Source organism: Quercus lobata, chromosome 6 (assembly GCF_001633185.2).
Source record: "Quercus lobata isolate SW786 chromosome 6, ValleyOak3.0 Primary Assembly, whole genome shotgun sequence".
Classification (NCBI taxonomy): domain Eukaryota; kingdom Viridiplantae; phylum Streptophyta; class Magnoliopsida; order Fagales; family Fagaceae; genus Quercus; species Quercus lobata.
Genome location: NC_044909.1, coordinates 21,023,998 through 21,041,294, shown reverse-complemented (window position 1 = coordinate 21,041,294; position 17,297 = coordinate 21,023,998). Strand labels below are relative to the sequence as shown.

Genomic DNA, 17,297 nt, shown 5'->3' with positions numbered 1-17,297 from the left:
CACTAAAATTCTCAAAATACTCTTAAACATATAGCCTTTTATTTAATTTTATTCCATTTTTTCTTTTTTATTCTTTTCCATTGCTAAATTTAGTTTATACATTTTCATTCCTTTATGATTTACTCATCTCATTTTATTACATTTCTTTATGAACTTCCAAACAAAGTGTTAATAAACCATTGTTAACATAAATCTAAACAACATTATGTTAAGTTTGAATTTGAGGATTTTATACTAATATAAGTATTTTATATAATATATATATAATCAAATGCATTTGACTAGTTGACTTCATAATATTTTGACATGAGTCTTTTGTAATATATATTTTTTAATTGAATTTAAATTCTATTCACAACTTTAGAATTTGGCAACATTATATATTCCTTTAGATGATAGAATAGATAATTCCATATATAAACAAAATCATAGTAAATACCTATTAATTATTACCATAATTATATATATATATATATGATAGTTTCATATATAAACACAATCAAAGTAAATACGTATTAATAACTACCATTATTATCAGTTTTCATATTTAAATATTCCATATCAAGGGCGTGTTTGGTATGCTATAATAAATCATATAATGAAATAGTCATTCATGTGGAATAGCTATTCAATTATTTGATTGCATCATTATTACAAGTAATAATCATTCCCTATGGATAGATAAGGCCATAAGGGTGGCAATTCTTGTTTAAGTGTTGTGTCTGTGCCGTGTCAACTCATGATCATTCAATTATAGAGTTCAACATGAACACGACACATTCATTAACCATGCTAGTATCCCTCGATTCTAACATGACTTATTTATTAATCTAGTTGACATGAACTTAATACATTTATTAATTGTGTTAGAATTCCTCAATCTTACCATGACCAATTTATTAAGCAAGTTGACATGGTACAACTTGCATAAACCATTTAGTAAATGAGTTGTATTAAGGTTGATACAACTTGATACAACCCATTTAATAAATTGGTCATGTACACAGGTTAATACATTTACTCAATATTAATAACCTGACAACAATTCTCATATTTTATAAAATGTATAAGTGTACAACAAGATTCCAAAAAATCTGCCAACAAATAACATATATTTTACAACAATAAATTTAAAGGGTATTGTTAAAAATAGTCATCAATTAAACGAGTTAGATGGGTTCAAATAGGCTTTGTGTATTAAACTTAAATTGACTTGTTTAATAAACAAGTCAATTTGTATCACCCAAATTTAACACAAGCTCATTGAGCTTAAACCCTACCCTACTAACTTTGTGTCATGTTCGCAAATCGTGTTAAATATTGCTACCCCCAGTTATTCTTTAAATTGGAAAATAACTATTCATTTCTAACAATGATTGTAATGCATATTCCTTAGCAAGTGTAATAGGTTCTAAAATTAATATAATTAAAAAAAAAAAACACACACACACACACACACACACAATTATGCACATAACAATTATAAAAAATAAATAAATCATCAAAAATCATTTCTCTATTAAATTTAAAAAATATTATTTTTTAGAAAATATAATTGTATAAATAAGGTATTTCATAAATACAAATTTTGAGTTTTATTTTAAAGTTATGACCAAATGTATAAATATGTTTAATTATTCCATTAAAACTCATTTTATTTATAGTAATAAAGATGACAATTCCAATTGTAATTTTTATTCAGAGTACCAAACAAGCTCTAATTATTTAAAGAATTAAAGAGAGATAAAATCATTTAAATCATATTTGATTAAAATTTTCCATGTATTGCACAGATCATTAACTAGTTTTATATATAAAATCGAAAATATTTGACTTTTAGTTGACTCCATATAAGTTTTTGAGTCTTCAAAATTTTACATGACGTCATTTTAATATATATTTTAATTGAATTTAAATTTCATTCCATATTTAAATGGAAAAATTACACTAACATCCTTTAAGGTTTTATGTTATTACACTCACTTCCCCTTAGTTCAGAATAATATGTCCACCTCCCCTAAAATGCAAAACTATTTAAATTATAAATTCCCTTGAAAAGAAAAATTAAAAATCCCCAAACAAAAAGCTTTTAATAAAAAATTTCCTATTTGAGGGGATTTGGATGACAGATTTAGTAAAGGGTAAAACATAAAATTCAAGATTTTTAATTTTTTTTTCAATCATCCAAGTGAGATTAGTGTAAATAGTTTGTATTTTAGAGGAGGTCAATGTCTTATTCTAAATTAAAGGGGATGTGAGAGTAACAGTGGACAACATTAGGGGAGATCAGTGTTATTTTCCCATATTTGAACCACCAAATAGAATATATAGTTCCATATACAAATACAATCATAATATCTAATGATAAAATATATAGTTCCATACACAAATACAAAAATAATAAATACTTATTAATAATGGCTATAATGATCAAATTTCATATTTATACAAAAAAAGAAGATAAATTATAATTGAGACATCCATGATTCAAAACTTCAAATTCCCCTATTGAATTAAAAAAAAAAAAAAAAAAAACTTATTATGCGTTGCACGGGTTATTGACTTGTTGTACATGCATATTAATCAAACCTGAATTCATCGTGAATTCAATATGAAAAAGTTTACATGAAATTCAAATAAGTTAATATAAAAATGGGTTAATTACACTTTTTTCCCATTAATTATTAGATTAAGTGCAATCATCCCTAAACTATAAAATTAACTAATGTCTCCTTGAACTGTAAGAAATAAGCAAATAGTACCACTGAAAAGGATGGTTAAATTTAAACTTTCTTAAAGGGGGTATTAATTTTTTGGGTTCCATGCCTTCATCACATTAAATTGTTCATTAACCCCTTCATAACACAATCTTTTGAAAACAAAAAAGGAAAAAATGTTATTAACTTAAAACTTTCAAATAGGTAAAAAAATATATATATAAAAAATAAAAAATAAAAAATAAAAAGAAGAAGAAGAAGAAGAACATACCCTAATTTAAAGAAACAAAAATTTGCTAACCAAATCCTCATCTAATCCATTTAGCAAAAAGAAATTCCAAAAAAAAAAAAAAACCCAATCAATGATACTCAAATCAAAGAAAAAAAAAAAATTTAAGCCACACTACCATGGACAAAAAGAATGGAACTTCATATATATTTTCCTTCGATTTTCTTAGGAAGCAAATAGTAATTAGATGAGCCCACCTCCACAACCACCAAATCCTTAGAAAATCAAACTCAACAACACCACCAAAAATGAACAACAACATGAAGGTCCACTCTATGCCCAAGAAACGAAACATCACCATCCAAAACGATTTCAACTAAAGAAAACTCACTGAGAAGAATTTGAGTTTTAAGTGAGTATTTGAGAGAGAAAATAATACAATAATATAATATAATGTATGAAGGAGTGCGGGAGAAGGAAGGTAATTAAGGGGGGATTGTACTTCACCAAATCTTTGTATTTAAATAATTCATCCAAATAAACCAACATATGAAGTTTTCTTTAATTGTAGTTAGTGTTTTACAAATTAGGTGGTCTTTTGGCAAATTTCCTTCTAATTTTTCTGTAGAATTAGTGACAATCTCAAATATTTCATTCCTCCAATTGAGATTTATGGGCAAAACTTATTGTATACTTTATTTTTTTTTTTTGAGAAACTATTGTATACTTTATTAGATGGTAATAAGTCATAACATTATGAACTTACCCAATAAAAAGGGAAAAAAAAGGGTCCCTATATTATGATTAGCTAATTAATTTTTGTATAATATATTGAGTTTCATAACCCAGTTTATCTGTATATATTAAGAGGATTCAGAAAGTTAGTTATTACTTTTTTTCCTGTCAAAAATATCCTTAAATTAATTAACCAACAACTTAAAAATGAGGTTAAAATAGTACATTGAAAAAAGAAAGTTAATTAATGCTTTTTTTACTGTCAAAAATACCCCTACCTAAAACTTAAAAATGGGGTTAAAATAGTAAATTGACAATTCTAATAAACTCCTACTTTTACGTTGATTTAAATTCCTACTTCTACTCATTAACTCCCTACAAAATAGGATTACTCTTTTGTTAGTTTTAAAACTCCTCCAATCTACAAAACTCACTCCACGTATTCAAAAATTTTTTTTTTTACTTCATCACAACGTATTTGTTTCTTTTGTCCTCCTTTTTATTCAATTTAAAAAAAAAAAAAATCATTACACCCTTAGTTTTTTTTTTTATTTATTGTTTTTGTAAAAAGTAGAAATCCCAAATTATAATAAATGCAAATTATTAATTTTTACCCAAAAACACGTGCGTGCTCAGATGCTAGTATATTATATTATTATATATTTATATAGAGCAGCCTATTGGGTTTGAATGATGTGAAGAGCTATTTCTCAATAATACTAAAATTTAAAAAGTTCAATCATTGTTTGTGTTGAAGATTTTAGATTTATAAGCAGTTGCGCTCCAATGTTTTCCAGCAATGGTGCACTGATGTCATATAATATTAGTCTATTATACCTTTGCACGACATTTGTAAACATTAAACATCATCTACAATTATGTTTCTAACGTGTCTGCTTTACCCATAGCAATATTAGACATAAACACACGTCACCAATAATTTGTTTTTTTCTCTATTTTAATTCCTTGTTAACTTAAAGAGAGGCTCACATTAGACATAATTAGTATTTAAAAGCACAAATAGTCTAATAGTGGCCAAAATTGACCTACTTAATTCAGTAGTTAGTGTTTTACAAACTAGGTGGTTTTAAAATGTGGGGCCCAAGTGATTTATGGGCCAGGCCCATCTGCCCGTGGGGAATCCAGAGCTTCAAGTCGAGGAGGGCTATGGCCCAAACCCGATAAAATAAAGCACAAGAAATCCTTGGGATACATCCAAGGACAGTTCGGTCCTCGGCAGAACCTAAAGTCCCACCGAAGAGAAGGGCAAAAACGGTATAGGACTAAGTTTGAGAGAAAATCTAAAATATCCGGGGAAAGCTGCCCTTACTGCCATTCAATGCTCTGCACCTGACAGAGCCGCATTCTTTGGCTTTTACAACCACCCCCAACGACTTTGAGTATGAACTGATGGGACAAGTATCAATCTTGGAAGGTTTAACCCTACGCGTGGACGAAGGACAGTGGGCACGGGCTAGTATAAAAGGAAAAGTGAGTAATCTATAAGGGTGGCTGGGAAAAATGGCCAGAAACCAGAGCCTCCCAGCCCCCCTCCAGGAGAAAGACTCCAGGGGTGAAGAAAACTTAACCATGCATGAACACCATGAAAAACCCACCGCCTGGTGACCAAGGCCTAGCCTTTCAAACCCACGCTTTACAAATGATATTGTATGGACCTCTTTACGTACGAGCCCAACACCGATACGGTTCGTCACGAATCGAGTCCTTACATAAAATTATTGATAAATTGACAATCTCAAATATTCTATTCCTCAAGTTGAGATTTATTATTCAACAAAAATCTAGTAGTTTTTATTCAACTATCAGGTACTTTATCAATTAAGTTAATTAAAACCTATCAACATTAGACCACTTTAGAAGTCTATATAATATGACTCATACATAAATATAAACAAAGGGACCAGACTATGACTGGTGAATAATGACATTTAAAAGTAAATGATTATTTCATTAGCTACACCCGGCAATTCATTGGTGAAGAGCATTAAATAGTTGATGGTGCTGACGCTATGATTAAGACTATATTGTATATAGTCATGATACATGGTTAGGTATTCGCCAAGATAAATAACAATTATATGAGGTCTTGTATAATGCATTAAAAAAAAAAAAAAAAAAGTCATATCCGCCTACTTAATACACAAAACTCTCACTTTTGCATGATCTAAGATAGGTCAATCATAGTAAGCAGTCTTACTTTTACCTCTAATTTATTAGAGAAGTTTATTCCAGACTAATCACTTTTGAACAATATTAGGATTACAACAAAGTTCACAACTTTTGTAGCAACTCGACAGGTAATGAGTTGTGAGTGGTGGAAAAAAAAAAAAAGTAGTGGGTTCATACCTCCACAACTCACCATGCAGTGAGTTGTAAACTTTGTTGTAATCCTATCGCACCAAGACCCAACCTCTATTTTATATAACAAATGATATCTTAAATATAATAGAATGGAAATCATTATCATTGTTTTCTGGAAGATTTTGAGCCAGGATGTTCTCGAACAATTCTGCATCATATCATTTTAGATTAGTATATGACTTTTACACGACATTTACAAACTTGCGTGATCATGTAACATTTTATTTGTCTGCTTCATGCATAACAGCATTAAACATCCACAATAATCACTCATAAATAGTATTCTTCCCTCCTTGGTTAACTACTTTGAAGAGAAAGCTAAATTTATTTACTAACAAAAAAAGCTGACCCAAGTCTCCCAACCCAACATTGCAAACATTGACTACGAAATAGTATCATTGCCTGTTAGAAACAAGAACTGAAGGTTTACTGGTGCAACAGCTTGGCTTGGTTCATCGAACCTATATGATGTATGGTGTTAGGAATCGAGAGAATCAAAATGTACATATTCCTGCAATGCAATCCTGCTACTGTAATGCAAACATAATCTCCAAGGATCTAAATCTTAGTTAGTGATGGTACAATTTTCCAAGCATGTTTCACAAGAAGTCAACAACATTAAGAAGTGTACACAAGAAGGAAAATCACTTTTGTCATGAGAAAAGGCAATGTTAGGCTGCAGCCCTATTTGTTTATGGAAAGAGCCCATTAAGAAGTGGACACAAGAAGGAAAATCACTTTAGTCATGAGAAAAGGCAATGTTAGGCAGCAGCTCTATTTGTTTAGGGAAAGAGCTCTTCTTTGCTTCTGTTTAAGCCAGCATTGGCTCATATATAAGTCTTTGATTTCCCTTATGAATGAAAACCATGTTCTCTCCCATGTTGAGTTCTTTCTAATAATTTTGTCTTAGAAGTTTCAGTTGCTAGGAACTCGATGCCAAATACCATGTGTAAGTGAATCTTCGCCTGTGTTCAGAACTCAAGATTGTAACAAGTTGGTGCTTGCTGTGACCAAAAGTAGTACATTGGCATAAAACATTTGCTACTCAAGTAAAATTGGGCAGATATTTTTAGCAATACTTCATGGTTACAGACGGCGTAATAGTATTAAGTGAAAATAGGTACCTATTTAATAAACAGACATGGACTATATTTGTTTTGCTAGGATGAGGAACTTACCCCTGCTTTAGGCCTTGAATGCTTATAGCAGATGTTACTACTTTCTACACAGCCTCATACATGACTCAATGTTAATGAGATTTCTTTCATACTTTTTAGCCAAGCAAAATAACATCGCTTGCTATTACATATAGCAAAGACAATTATATAATTTTCACAATGACAGATTCACTTAGAAGATAAAAAAGGTGGACAACGAATTATGGACAAAAACATAGAAAAGGATTTTTCAGTGACTGAAGTCCTTGCTTAGTGATAGCCAAATAGCATATCCTTTTCGTTTCCTTAAGAGCCATTGAATTGGAAGTTTGATTCCTAACCGGACCCTGACTATTCATCTCTTACGATCGTTTTCCTTGAGCCAGGCTTACACGCATTCCTCGTCCTTCTAGTTCCTAAAAGGCAAATAAACAACAACTACCAGTTAGTATCTCAAACTATAAATATGTCTAAGAGATTCAAACAAAGAGGAAAAAAAAGAAAGAAAAAGGAGGGTGGGGTGGAGACTAATACCACTCCATTAAGAGATTCAAGGGCAGTGTCCATCTCTGATTTTGTGGAGAAGCATACAAAACCATAACCACGTGATCTTCCTGTCTCCCCATCATACAGAACCCTTGCTCCAACCACATTTCCATACTCTTGAAATGCTTGTGTCAAACTCTCAGACGTGACTGACCAGGATAAATTCCCAACAAAAAGCTTGTACTCGGTTTCTGGATATAGAGGTTCTTTCGGTTTAGGTTTGTCCGAGAAATTCACCCTCAAGGTTCTGCCCAAATATTCCTGAAATATCCAAATTATTCTAGTATTGAGGAAAGGGAAAGAAAGAAAGAAAGAACCCAGATAATCAAATTTTCTGTCTATTATTCAGTCATCTTAGAGTCAATAATACAGATACACAACACTTGCATAACCCACAAACACATATAGAGAGTGAAAGAGAGTGAGTCTCTTACTTTTCCACCCAGATTTTCAATAACTGCCTTGCAATCTTCAAGATTACTCATTGTCACAAATGCAAATCCTCTACTTCTCCCAGAAACCCTATCATAGAGAACCTATAACCATTTGCATCAATCAGTATGGACATAGTGATGCAAATAAAAATCGCAATGATGATGTTATCATTATAAATTTTATGCTAAAGTAAGTAATATGCAATCAATGAATTGGTAAATTGCTAGCTATATTTCTCCAATCCTGATCGCATATTCAAGAAAATTCCACTTGTTCCACTTTGCAACCTCAAAATTGCAAATGTTGGGGCTTAGGGAAGAACATTTGAATAAACATAACACAAAATCATCACTCTTTATTTAAATAATTTTTACGTTATCAAGTTTAATTGATTATATTCTATTTTGAAATTATAAAATACAAACCCATTACAAAGTAAAGCTCCTAGTGAATCCTGTTCTATATAACACAGTCAGGAGGACATCACTAAGCAATGAGATGAAGGAATTAATAGAATTCAAAAAAGGAGAACCACAAAGGAGCTAAACAATTAGCCCCACTCCACCCTTAAGAAATGAACCCCAAAAAAGAAGGGCCCCTAAGTGAGATGAGTATCAAGCTGTTCCAGCTATGCATCCAAGTCAATTAGTTAAAATGGCCCTTTCCAAGAGTTACTGGTCAGTAATAATCACCTTGAGTTTATTCACAACTCTTAATAAAATTGTCAATTAGCGATGTCCAGCAATGGGAGGGGACCCTTTTCCCCAGCAGTGACCTAAACTTCAGAATTTCTCACTTCTACAATACTAATGTAAGAGGGAATCCCTAGCAATCACAAACTACTCACTTCCACCATTAATTGGCAAGTCACTTCCAAGTATAAATATTTTTACTTGCAAAAAAGGGGAAAAAAATGTACTTGTCATTTTTCTTTTGCTTGCTAAAAAAGAAAGTGGGCTGAATACTTTATTAATTGTCAAGTGAATAAAGAGAACATCATAAGCAATTTAGGAGATGTTCTCGTAAAATGATTGAAAGTTTTTTGGGGTCATAGTAGTTGGAAGGCAAGCAGGGCATTTGCTAATGTTACAATAGAGAGTTTAGTTGTGCAAAAGTTTTGTAAGTAGGATGTTGTAACTTTTTATTCTAGTAAATTTTTTTTATAAGATAAGATCCCCGAAATGATTTTTCCCTTGAAGAGAATCTGGACTAGTTTTCCAATTCGTCATCAAATTTGTGTCTTTTTTCTATTTTACATCTTCATTGTTTTAGTGTTTATAACTTGGGATGAAATTAATACTTGTTTAGGCTATCCATTGAAATAAATCATAAATTGTTGCGAATGAGCTATAGCTCAACTGACACTTCCTCCTATAATAATGAGATCAAGAGTGAGGTCATAGATTAAAGACCCACTAGGTGAGTCTTTAACTTACCTTTCAAAAAAAACTCTGCAACTTAAGTTAGTATGAGGTCAAAATAGAACTTTCAATTGATACTAGAGCATTTAGAACATGCTTGGGTTCTGGATAAGATTTTGAGTTGTTCTACAACTACAACATTTTTACAAAAATTGAGGTGAAATCCCATTATAGATTAGAATAAAATATTATATTGAGATCCACCCCAACTAAAAACAAGAATGCTGTAATATTTTGTAGTGTCACTAGACTTCATCTAATATTTTTCATGGTTCTAATCAATGGAGGTTTTTATAATTAAAAAAAGAAAAAACACTAACTTATTGCAAGTCAGTAAAAAAGCCCAACTACCAATAAGACATAGCATGAAAATATGCTTCCTGATCTCACCATGTAGTCCAATATATACTCCTCATCAACTTACGTACCCATCATTAACACCAACACAAAAGACATAGAAAAATAGAATCTTAGCTAGGAGGAAAATATTGCATTAAATTTAGATAGTAGATACCTCAATCAGCTCTGGACTTCCAAAATCCTGAATGATGCCAGCAAGCTGGGCACTGTCAACACTGTAAGGCAAATTTCCAAAGTAGAGCTTAGTGCTCACAAGATCCTCACCTTCTTCAACATCCAACACTTCCTCTCCTCTCTTATTATCTTCCTCCTCAACCAACCCTGTGTCTACTTGATCAGCTGTTACTATCACCTGATCTTCTTGAGCAACCTCTTCAGCTGTTACTGCTACCTCTTCTTGAGCAACTGCAGCTGATATCCTGAGTAGCCTCCACTTGCTTGAGGTGGCATTGAGTGAAAGCTGTTCAATCCTGTAAGAATGAGATATTGATGCTAACATGCGAGTTGAGGAGGAAAGTCTAAGAAAAGGGTCAGACAGGCATTGCTTATTAGGGCGGATATTACACTTGAGGGTGTGGATGGACGAAGAGAAAGATGAGCCTACAGCCGCAGCTGCAGTGGCCGCCATGGTTTGGAAGTTAGTTCTTCTAATGGCGGTGGTGGTTGTGGTGGCGATGGTGGTGGTGGTGGTTTTTTCTGTTATGAAGTTGGGGGGTAGAATAAAGGTTTTTTGATGTGAGGAAAGAGTGAGGGATGGGGGTGTGTCAGCTACGTATGCTATCTAAGCTGATGTGGGCAGATTGTGTCCAGTGAGAATTGTTGGAAGAGATATTTGGGGGATAAGGTAAGTCCAAAGTAGATCAGACACCTTGCTGATTGGTAGGTCTGTACCTTGGTCTTAATAATCAGTTATTGCTACATAGCACTAAGCTTCCGTTTGGAACCACTCATTTAGCTGAAATTAAAATCTTTTATTTGGTTGAAAATGTAGAATAAAAAAAAGTTAAAAGTTAGCTAAATAATATAATAGGTCTCATAAATAGTATCAAAAAATACAACGGAACCCATAAATAGTATTAAAAAAAAGCTAAAAACTAAATAAGCGGAAGGAAATAAGCTCATCCCAAACTAATTCTAAGTTGTGTTTTCAATTTCAATTATAATTGTGAAATTGTGAAAAAATGTACATAATAAATACAATTATTAGGACATGGTAAATTTAATCATTTAACCACATACTTCTAACATTCCTCCTCATGTGTAGGCCGAAATTACATTTTAATATGTGAAAGTTGAAACCCAACATATGGGAATTTAAATGGGACGTAAAGTGGAGGAGACAATGATCGAATTCAGGATTTCATACTCAGATACTATATTAAATTACTGATTGTTCCAAAAGTTTAAGCTATTGAAATATGGTAAATTTAATCATTTAACCACATACTTCTAACATATAACCAATGGCGGTTCCAGAAATTTTTTTCAGGGTGTTCCTCAACAAAAATAAATTACATGATCTTATAAAAAGAAAAATTTGTATATTGACAACAACAACAATTAAAAAACACGTAAAGACATAAAGTTTACAATTGTCTTGTATAGGGTTTTCTTATCAAATATTTGTTTATAATTTTAGCAAAAGAATAAATAATAAATTATAAGTCCATTTTAAATATTAATAAAATTATTAATTATTGTTGTTTAGTTTTTCATTAATTTATTTGTCTTTTATAAACTATAATTTGTTATATTATTGTTTCATTAATTATAAAATTATTAATTGTTGTTTAGCCAAACATAATTTAATTTGTTTGTCTTTTATAATGTATTGGTTAATTAAATTATTAATTATTGTTTATTAGTTGCTTCCCCCAATTAATTATTGGTTAATTAAATTATTGTTTATACTTATGTATTAATTAAATTAATACTTATTTAATATTTTTATATTATAATATATTTTATTTAAAATCCATTTTTGGTGAATTTCTTGCTCATTTGTGATATTTTCATCTAATTTTGTGTTATATTTTGTTTATTACTAATAACAAATTTATCCATTGATCCTTTTTGAGACTCAAGTTTTTCTTCTTTTTTTCTTTTTTTTAAGGTTTTCATATTCAGATGCATATTTTCTAGTAAACATTTTTAATCAAACAATATATTTACAAAGACTAAAAAAAAAAAAAAAAACTTTCAAGTGTAGAGCAAATGAGAAATAAAACCTGATTTATATAAAAAGTATTATTATAGTTTCACTGAACAATAATTTTTTTTTTAGCAATCTCAACCTGCATAGATAAAAATTTATTCATTATATTCCCAATAACTAAAATATATATATAAAAACACAAGATTAAAACAAAAAAATAAAAAATAAACACAATACTGTACAAGCCCAGGGCCCTAGCCCAGCCAAGAGGATGCCTGCCAAGATGGCACCCAAAAAAAAAAAAAAAAAAAAAAAAAAAAAAAAAATCCAATTGCACCAATAACACACACCAAAAAAAAAAAAAACTGGGCTTAAAAAAAAAAAAAAAAAAAAAAAAAACGCAGGCTTAACAACCAAAAAGAAAAAAAAAAAGGCCCAGACGTGGTGAAACGTCCAGCCCACTGCCCAGAGAAAAATTATCTTTAACAAATCTAAAGAAGACTAGAAGAGTCTAGAGAAAGCCAGTAAAACTGAAAGGAATCAAAACCCAAATGCAGCACTCAGCAGCAGCGGAAAAAAAAAAAAAAAAGATGAGATCGGAGGAAGCTTGGTCTAGGGCCGGCCCTGACAGTGGGAGTGGAGAGAGAATGAGAGAGGCGGAGAGCATGAGTTGAGAGAAAAAAGCAGAGCAAGAATGAGAAAAAGAAAGGTAAAAATTTTAGATATTTGAGGTTTTTTTTTTTTGTTTTGACAACTTCTAATTGCGTTTTTGGTTTTTTATTATTTTGTTTTTACAATCCGTGGGTTTGCTACCATGTTGGGTTTGCTACATTGTTTTTTTCCGTTAGATTGGGTTTGTAATCTGTTGTTTAGGATTGATGTTGAGCCTTTTTTTTCTTTTAATTTTTGGGTGTTCCTAATTTTGGTTGAGGGTGTTCCTATTTTTTTTTTTTTTTTTAAGGGTAAACAAATAAAAAAAATTTAATTATATATATATAAAAAAAAAAAAAAAAAAAAAAAAACCCAAGCAGCAGTAAATTGGGTTCTAAAAAAAAATAAATAAAATCATTCCCTGCCTAGTGTTCTTCTAGTTTGAAAAACAGAGTGTATAGAAAGCTAGTAGCCAAATCAATCTCCAGGCTTCCGTATGGGTTTCATTTATAAGGATAATTACAAGCATTTGAAAAATAAAAAGATTACAACAAAAAGGGATAAACTCTAGTTATCTGATGTTATGTGCGACTTTATTTTTTTCTCTAACTTTATCTTCAATAGCTTCAACAAATGGTGATTTACTAGGATTCATATTCTTAACACTTGTACCCATCAGAAACCCACAAAACAAATACAAAACAAAAACAGAAAAATTACTTCTCTGTCGTAATCCCATCTTCATAACCATTGCCATACCCTTCTGTTACCATTGACACCACAAAGAAATTACTCACATCGGAAATCACAACACACAGGTTACCCATCCCTCAACCCAAAATCACTATTTATGCCATCTTCGGCAGATAAAGTGAACACTTACCCTCAATCCAGTCAAGCCACTCCACGAAGTATCATGCTGGTACCGAGATCCCACCGGAAGCATTCCTACCCACTCATTTCAAAAAAAAAACCAAGGAGAGAATGGGTCCGGCAGTGGTGATGTTGCGGAGAGAAGAATAGGAGATTGCAAGAAATAGGATAGCTTGAAGTGGCTTTTTTTGAACCATTAGATCATTTAGTTGCCACATCTATACAAAAAAATGGAGAGAACGGGAGGGTTTCTAACGGGAGAGGAGCTGGACCCATAAGAATAATACTAAATTACCAATGGAAGAGATACCTCATCCTTCAAAAGTCTTCTTTCCAAACTTTTTTAAGAGGACATCCTCCAAAGTGCAAGGCAGGATGTTTCCTAGCAACCAATTCTTTAATTCAACCAAAATCCTTTCCTAATATCCCAAATACTTTTTTAATTAAAATATCTTCCAAAACTTGTAACCTTTTCTATTTCTATTCCATTTATTTACAGCAACAAACTTAATTGTAGTCAATGACTACAACTCGCACGACTAAATATTTTAAAAATATAACTGTTTGATTATATGTTCTTAGCAAAAAAACACATACGTCAAATTTTGTGTTAATAAGATGTTGTTTACTATTCAATTCATACACTTATTTTTTATGCATAATTTTAGAATATAAAAAATTTAAATTTAAATATTTGATTGATAATATAGTTATTGATTTTTTTTTTTTAGAAATTTTGCAAGTATGAAAAATATAAAAAGAAAATGTAATCCATGGAAAATACAAGTGCTTTAAGTTTTCATATAAGTTTTTAATCTAATTACTATTTTATGAAAATCATTACAATTTACATTTTCAATTTTATTTGTAAATTTAACTGTGTTCTTATTATAATTATCATTTTAAATTACTTTAAATCCATTGTTGACTCATGGGCCCGACCGCATTCCACTTTAAATCCATTGTTTCAAACTGTTTTTAATTTTTCCCTCCCATTTGGTCGTTAAAACTATTGGAGTATGTTGTTCATCTTTCAAGCCCTCAAACTCACACAAAATCTCTCTCTAAAGCTCACCAAAACACTCTCTCTCACAAACGGAAACCCCAAATCCTTTTCACAACGCCATACCACAACAACAATGCCCAATCTAAAGCCTCTCAACTCCAAGATTTCAAGCTACATGAGAAACGGCCTCGTCGAAGAAGCTCAGAAACTGTTTGATAAAATGCCTCTGAGAAATACGGTCACGTGGAACGCGATGATTCGTGGGTACTTTATAAATGGGAGATTTGTTGAAGCGGTCAATTTCTTCGATCAAATGCCTGAAAGGGATATTTTTTCATATAACACAGTGATTGATGGGATGATGCAGTGTGGGGATGTGGATGGTGCCAGAGAGGTTTTTGATGGGATGCCATTCAGAGATGTTGTTACTTGGAATTCAATGGTTTCTGGGTATATTCGCAATGGTATGATTTACAAAGCAGTAGAAGCATTTGATGGGATGCTGTTGAAAGATGTGATTTCATGGAATGCCACAATATTTGGATTAGGAGAAAATGATCAAGGTGAGGAAGGTTTAAAGCTGTTTATTAGAATGAAAGAATCAGGTCCATCTGCAGATAAAGCTACATTTACTAGTGTTTTGACAATATGTTCAGACTTGCCAACTTTACAGTTTGGAAAACAAACTCATGCAGACGTTATAAAATCTGGTTTTAATAGTTTCATTTCAGTTTCCAACGCAATGATTACCATGTATGCAAGATGCGGAAGCATGCATTCTGCTCTGCTGGAGTTCTCTTCCATGTCAAGCCATGACATCATTTCATGGAATTCTATAATATGCGGCTATGCACACCATGGAAATGCTGAAAAATCCCTCGAGATGTTTGAAAGAATGAGATTAACTGATATAATGCCTAATCATATAACCTTTGTTGGTGTCCTATCTGCTTGTAGCTATGCTGGGTTGGTAGACCAAGGTAGGTACTACTTTGATTTCATGAAATCCAAGTGTTGTCTTCAGCCGGAAATTGAACATTATACATGTATTGTTGATTTGTTGGGGAGATTTGGACTCATAGATGAGGCAATGAACTTTTTAGATCAAATGAGAGCAGATGGAGTTGAAGTTCCTGCAAGTGTTTGGGGAGCTTTGCTAGGAGCCTGTAGAATTTACAAGAACATTGAGGTGGGCAAGGTTGCTGGCGGGAGGGTTTTGGAAGTAGACCCTTGTAACTCTGGTGTGTATTTGATCTTGGCTGAATTGTTTTTGAGCGGTGGAAAGAGAGAAGAAGCTGAAAAAATTTGGGCTCAAATGAAAGAGAATGGAGTCAAGAAGCAACCAGGATGTAGTTGGATTGAGGTAAACCGCAGTGCACATATATTTCTTTCAGGAGATAGTTCACACCCTGAGTTCAGTAGAGTCTGTTGTGTTTTAGACTTGATACACATGGAGTTGGAGATCAAAATTTCAGAATCAAATGCTGTTTCATTTCAACAGATAAAAGTTCCATTTGATGGACATTATGGTTGAGATCATTTTTGCTCACAATATATGTACCATATTGTTCGGATCCATGACTTAAATACAAAGAACTTATGGGTACAAGTTGATGGGTTAAGGATTAAGATTTAAGAAGGACATGGATGGGGTTCTGGAGTTGTTGCTTTTGTAGATTGGAGTTGCCAGTTAGAGGATAAATCAAGTTAAGTAAAAATGTAACGTTGTCCCACAACCCAGTAGAACTTTGAAATTTGGGTTGATCACTTGATTACTAATCTTAATACATCGAAATACAGATGGGACCAAATTATCATGCTGTTTCTTCAAGAGTATATATACAAAGTGTGCTCAGGTGTATGCCTCCTAGCAGAAATGGAAGCATGTCTAGTAATGTTCAAGCAGATCTTAGTTTTTAATTTTCTGGGATGCTTTAAGGATTGCAACAATAGCAGAGGAGGGAAACAAGATTGCAAAAAGGTCGGCAGAAGAGAAGAGGTCGGTGAAAAAAGATTTTGTAATTACTTGTTTATAATTGGCTAAGATTTAATTTAGTGGTGAGCATACAAGTTTGTATCAATATATTTTTATAGATATTCAAATATGATAGAGGCAAACATTTTTAAGTCTTTGAAAAATACACACACCCCAATTTGATCCCTATAACTTACAACTTTTAAATGGAGTACCTAAAGAATTTTAAAATTTTCTCCCAAATTGTTTTTTCTTTTTTTAAATTTGCAATATTAAGTTCTTCCGTTTGTCTAATTGACAGAAATTAATGGTGCTATTTTTTTTTTGGAGCTAACTCTTATGTGGTTAAAGGAAGTCCAGTTGAACATCCACACTCTTTACCTATGTAAAGCGATTATATGGAATTTCTTTTTTTGGGTAGATATGGCTCATTCATGTGTTATTTTATTCTGATTAAAATTAAAAGTTACCTAACCAAAATAATTTTAAAACAAAAAAAAAAAAAATCAGATTTTTTTTTTTTTGCCTATTTAGGGTGCGTTTGAATTGACTTCAAATTGATTCCGGAAATGATTTTCCGGAAAATTCGGTGTTTGGTTGTTACTTCAAATTCGGTCAAACTGAAAAGCATTTCCAGTTGACCGAAAATGAGAGC

At 31.8% G+C, this 17,297-nt stretch overlaps 2 protein-coding genes across 2 annotated transcripts; one reads left to right on the top strand and one right to left on the bottom strand.

Annotated features, from left to right (window-relative positions):
- Window positions 1-7,142: 7,142 nt before the first annotated feature.
- On the bottom strand, window positions 7,143-10,794 carry LOC115995466 (28 kDa ribonucleoprotein, chloroplastic). The gene is made up of 4 exons (XM_031120043.1): window positions 10,137-10,794; window positions 8,201-8,302; window positions 7,755-8,027; window positions 7,143-7,636 (listed from the first exon to the last, which is right to left on the bottom strand). Exons 1-4 carry the CDS (start codon window positions 10,608-10,610, stop codon window positions 7,583-7,585), a joined length of 903 nt encoding a protein of 300 aa, XP_030975903.1. The 5' UTR covers window positions 10,611-10,794; the 3' UTR covers window positions 7,143-7,582.
- A 3,616-nt stretch (window positions 10,795-14,410) lies between these two features.
- Window positions 14,411-16,794, top strand: LOC115994361 (pentatricopeptide repeat-containing protein At4g02750-like). The gene has a single exon (XM_031118481.1). The coding sequence runs from the start codon at window positions 14,681-14,683 to the stop codon at window positions 16,199-16,201; it is 1,521 nt and encodes a 506-aa protein (XP_030974341.1). The 5' UTR covers window positions 14,411-14,680; the 3' UTR covers window positions 16,202-16,794.
- Window positions 16,795-17,297: the final 503 nt, after the last annotated feature.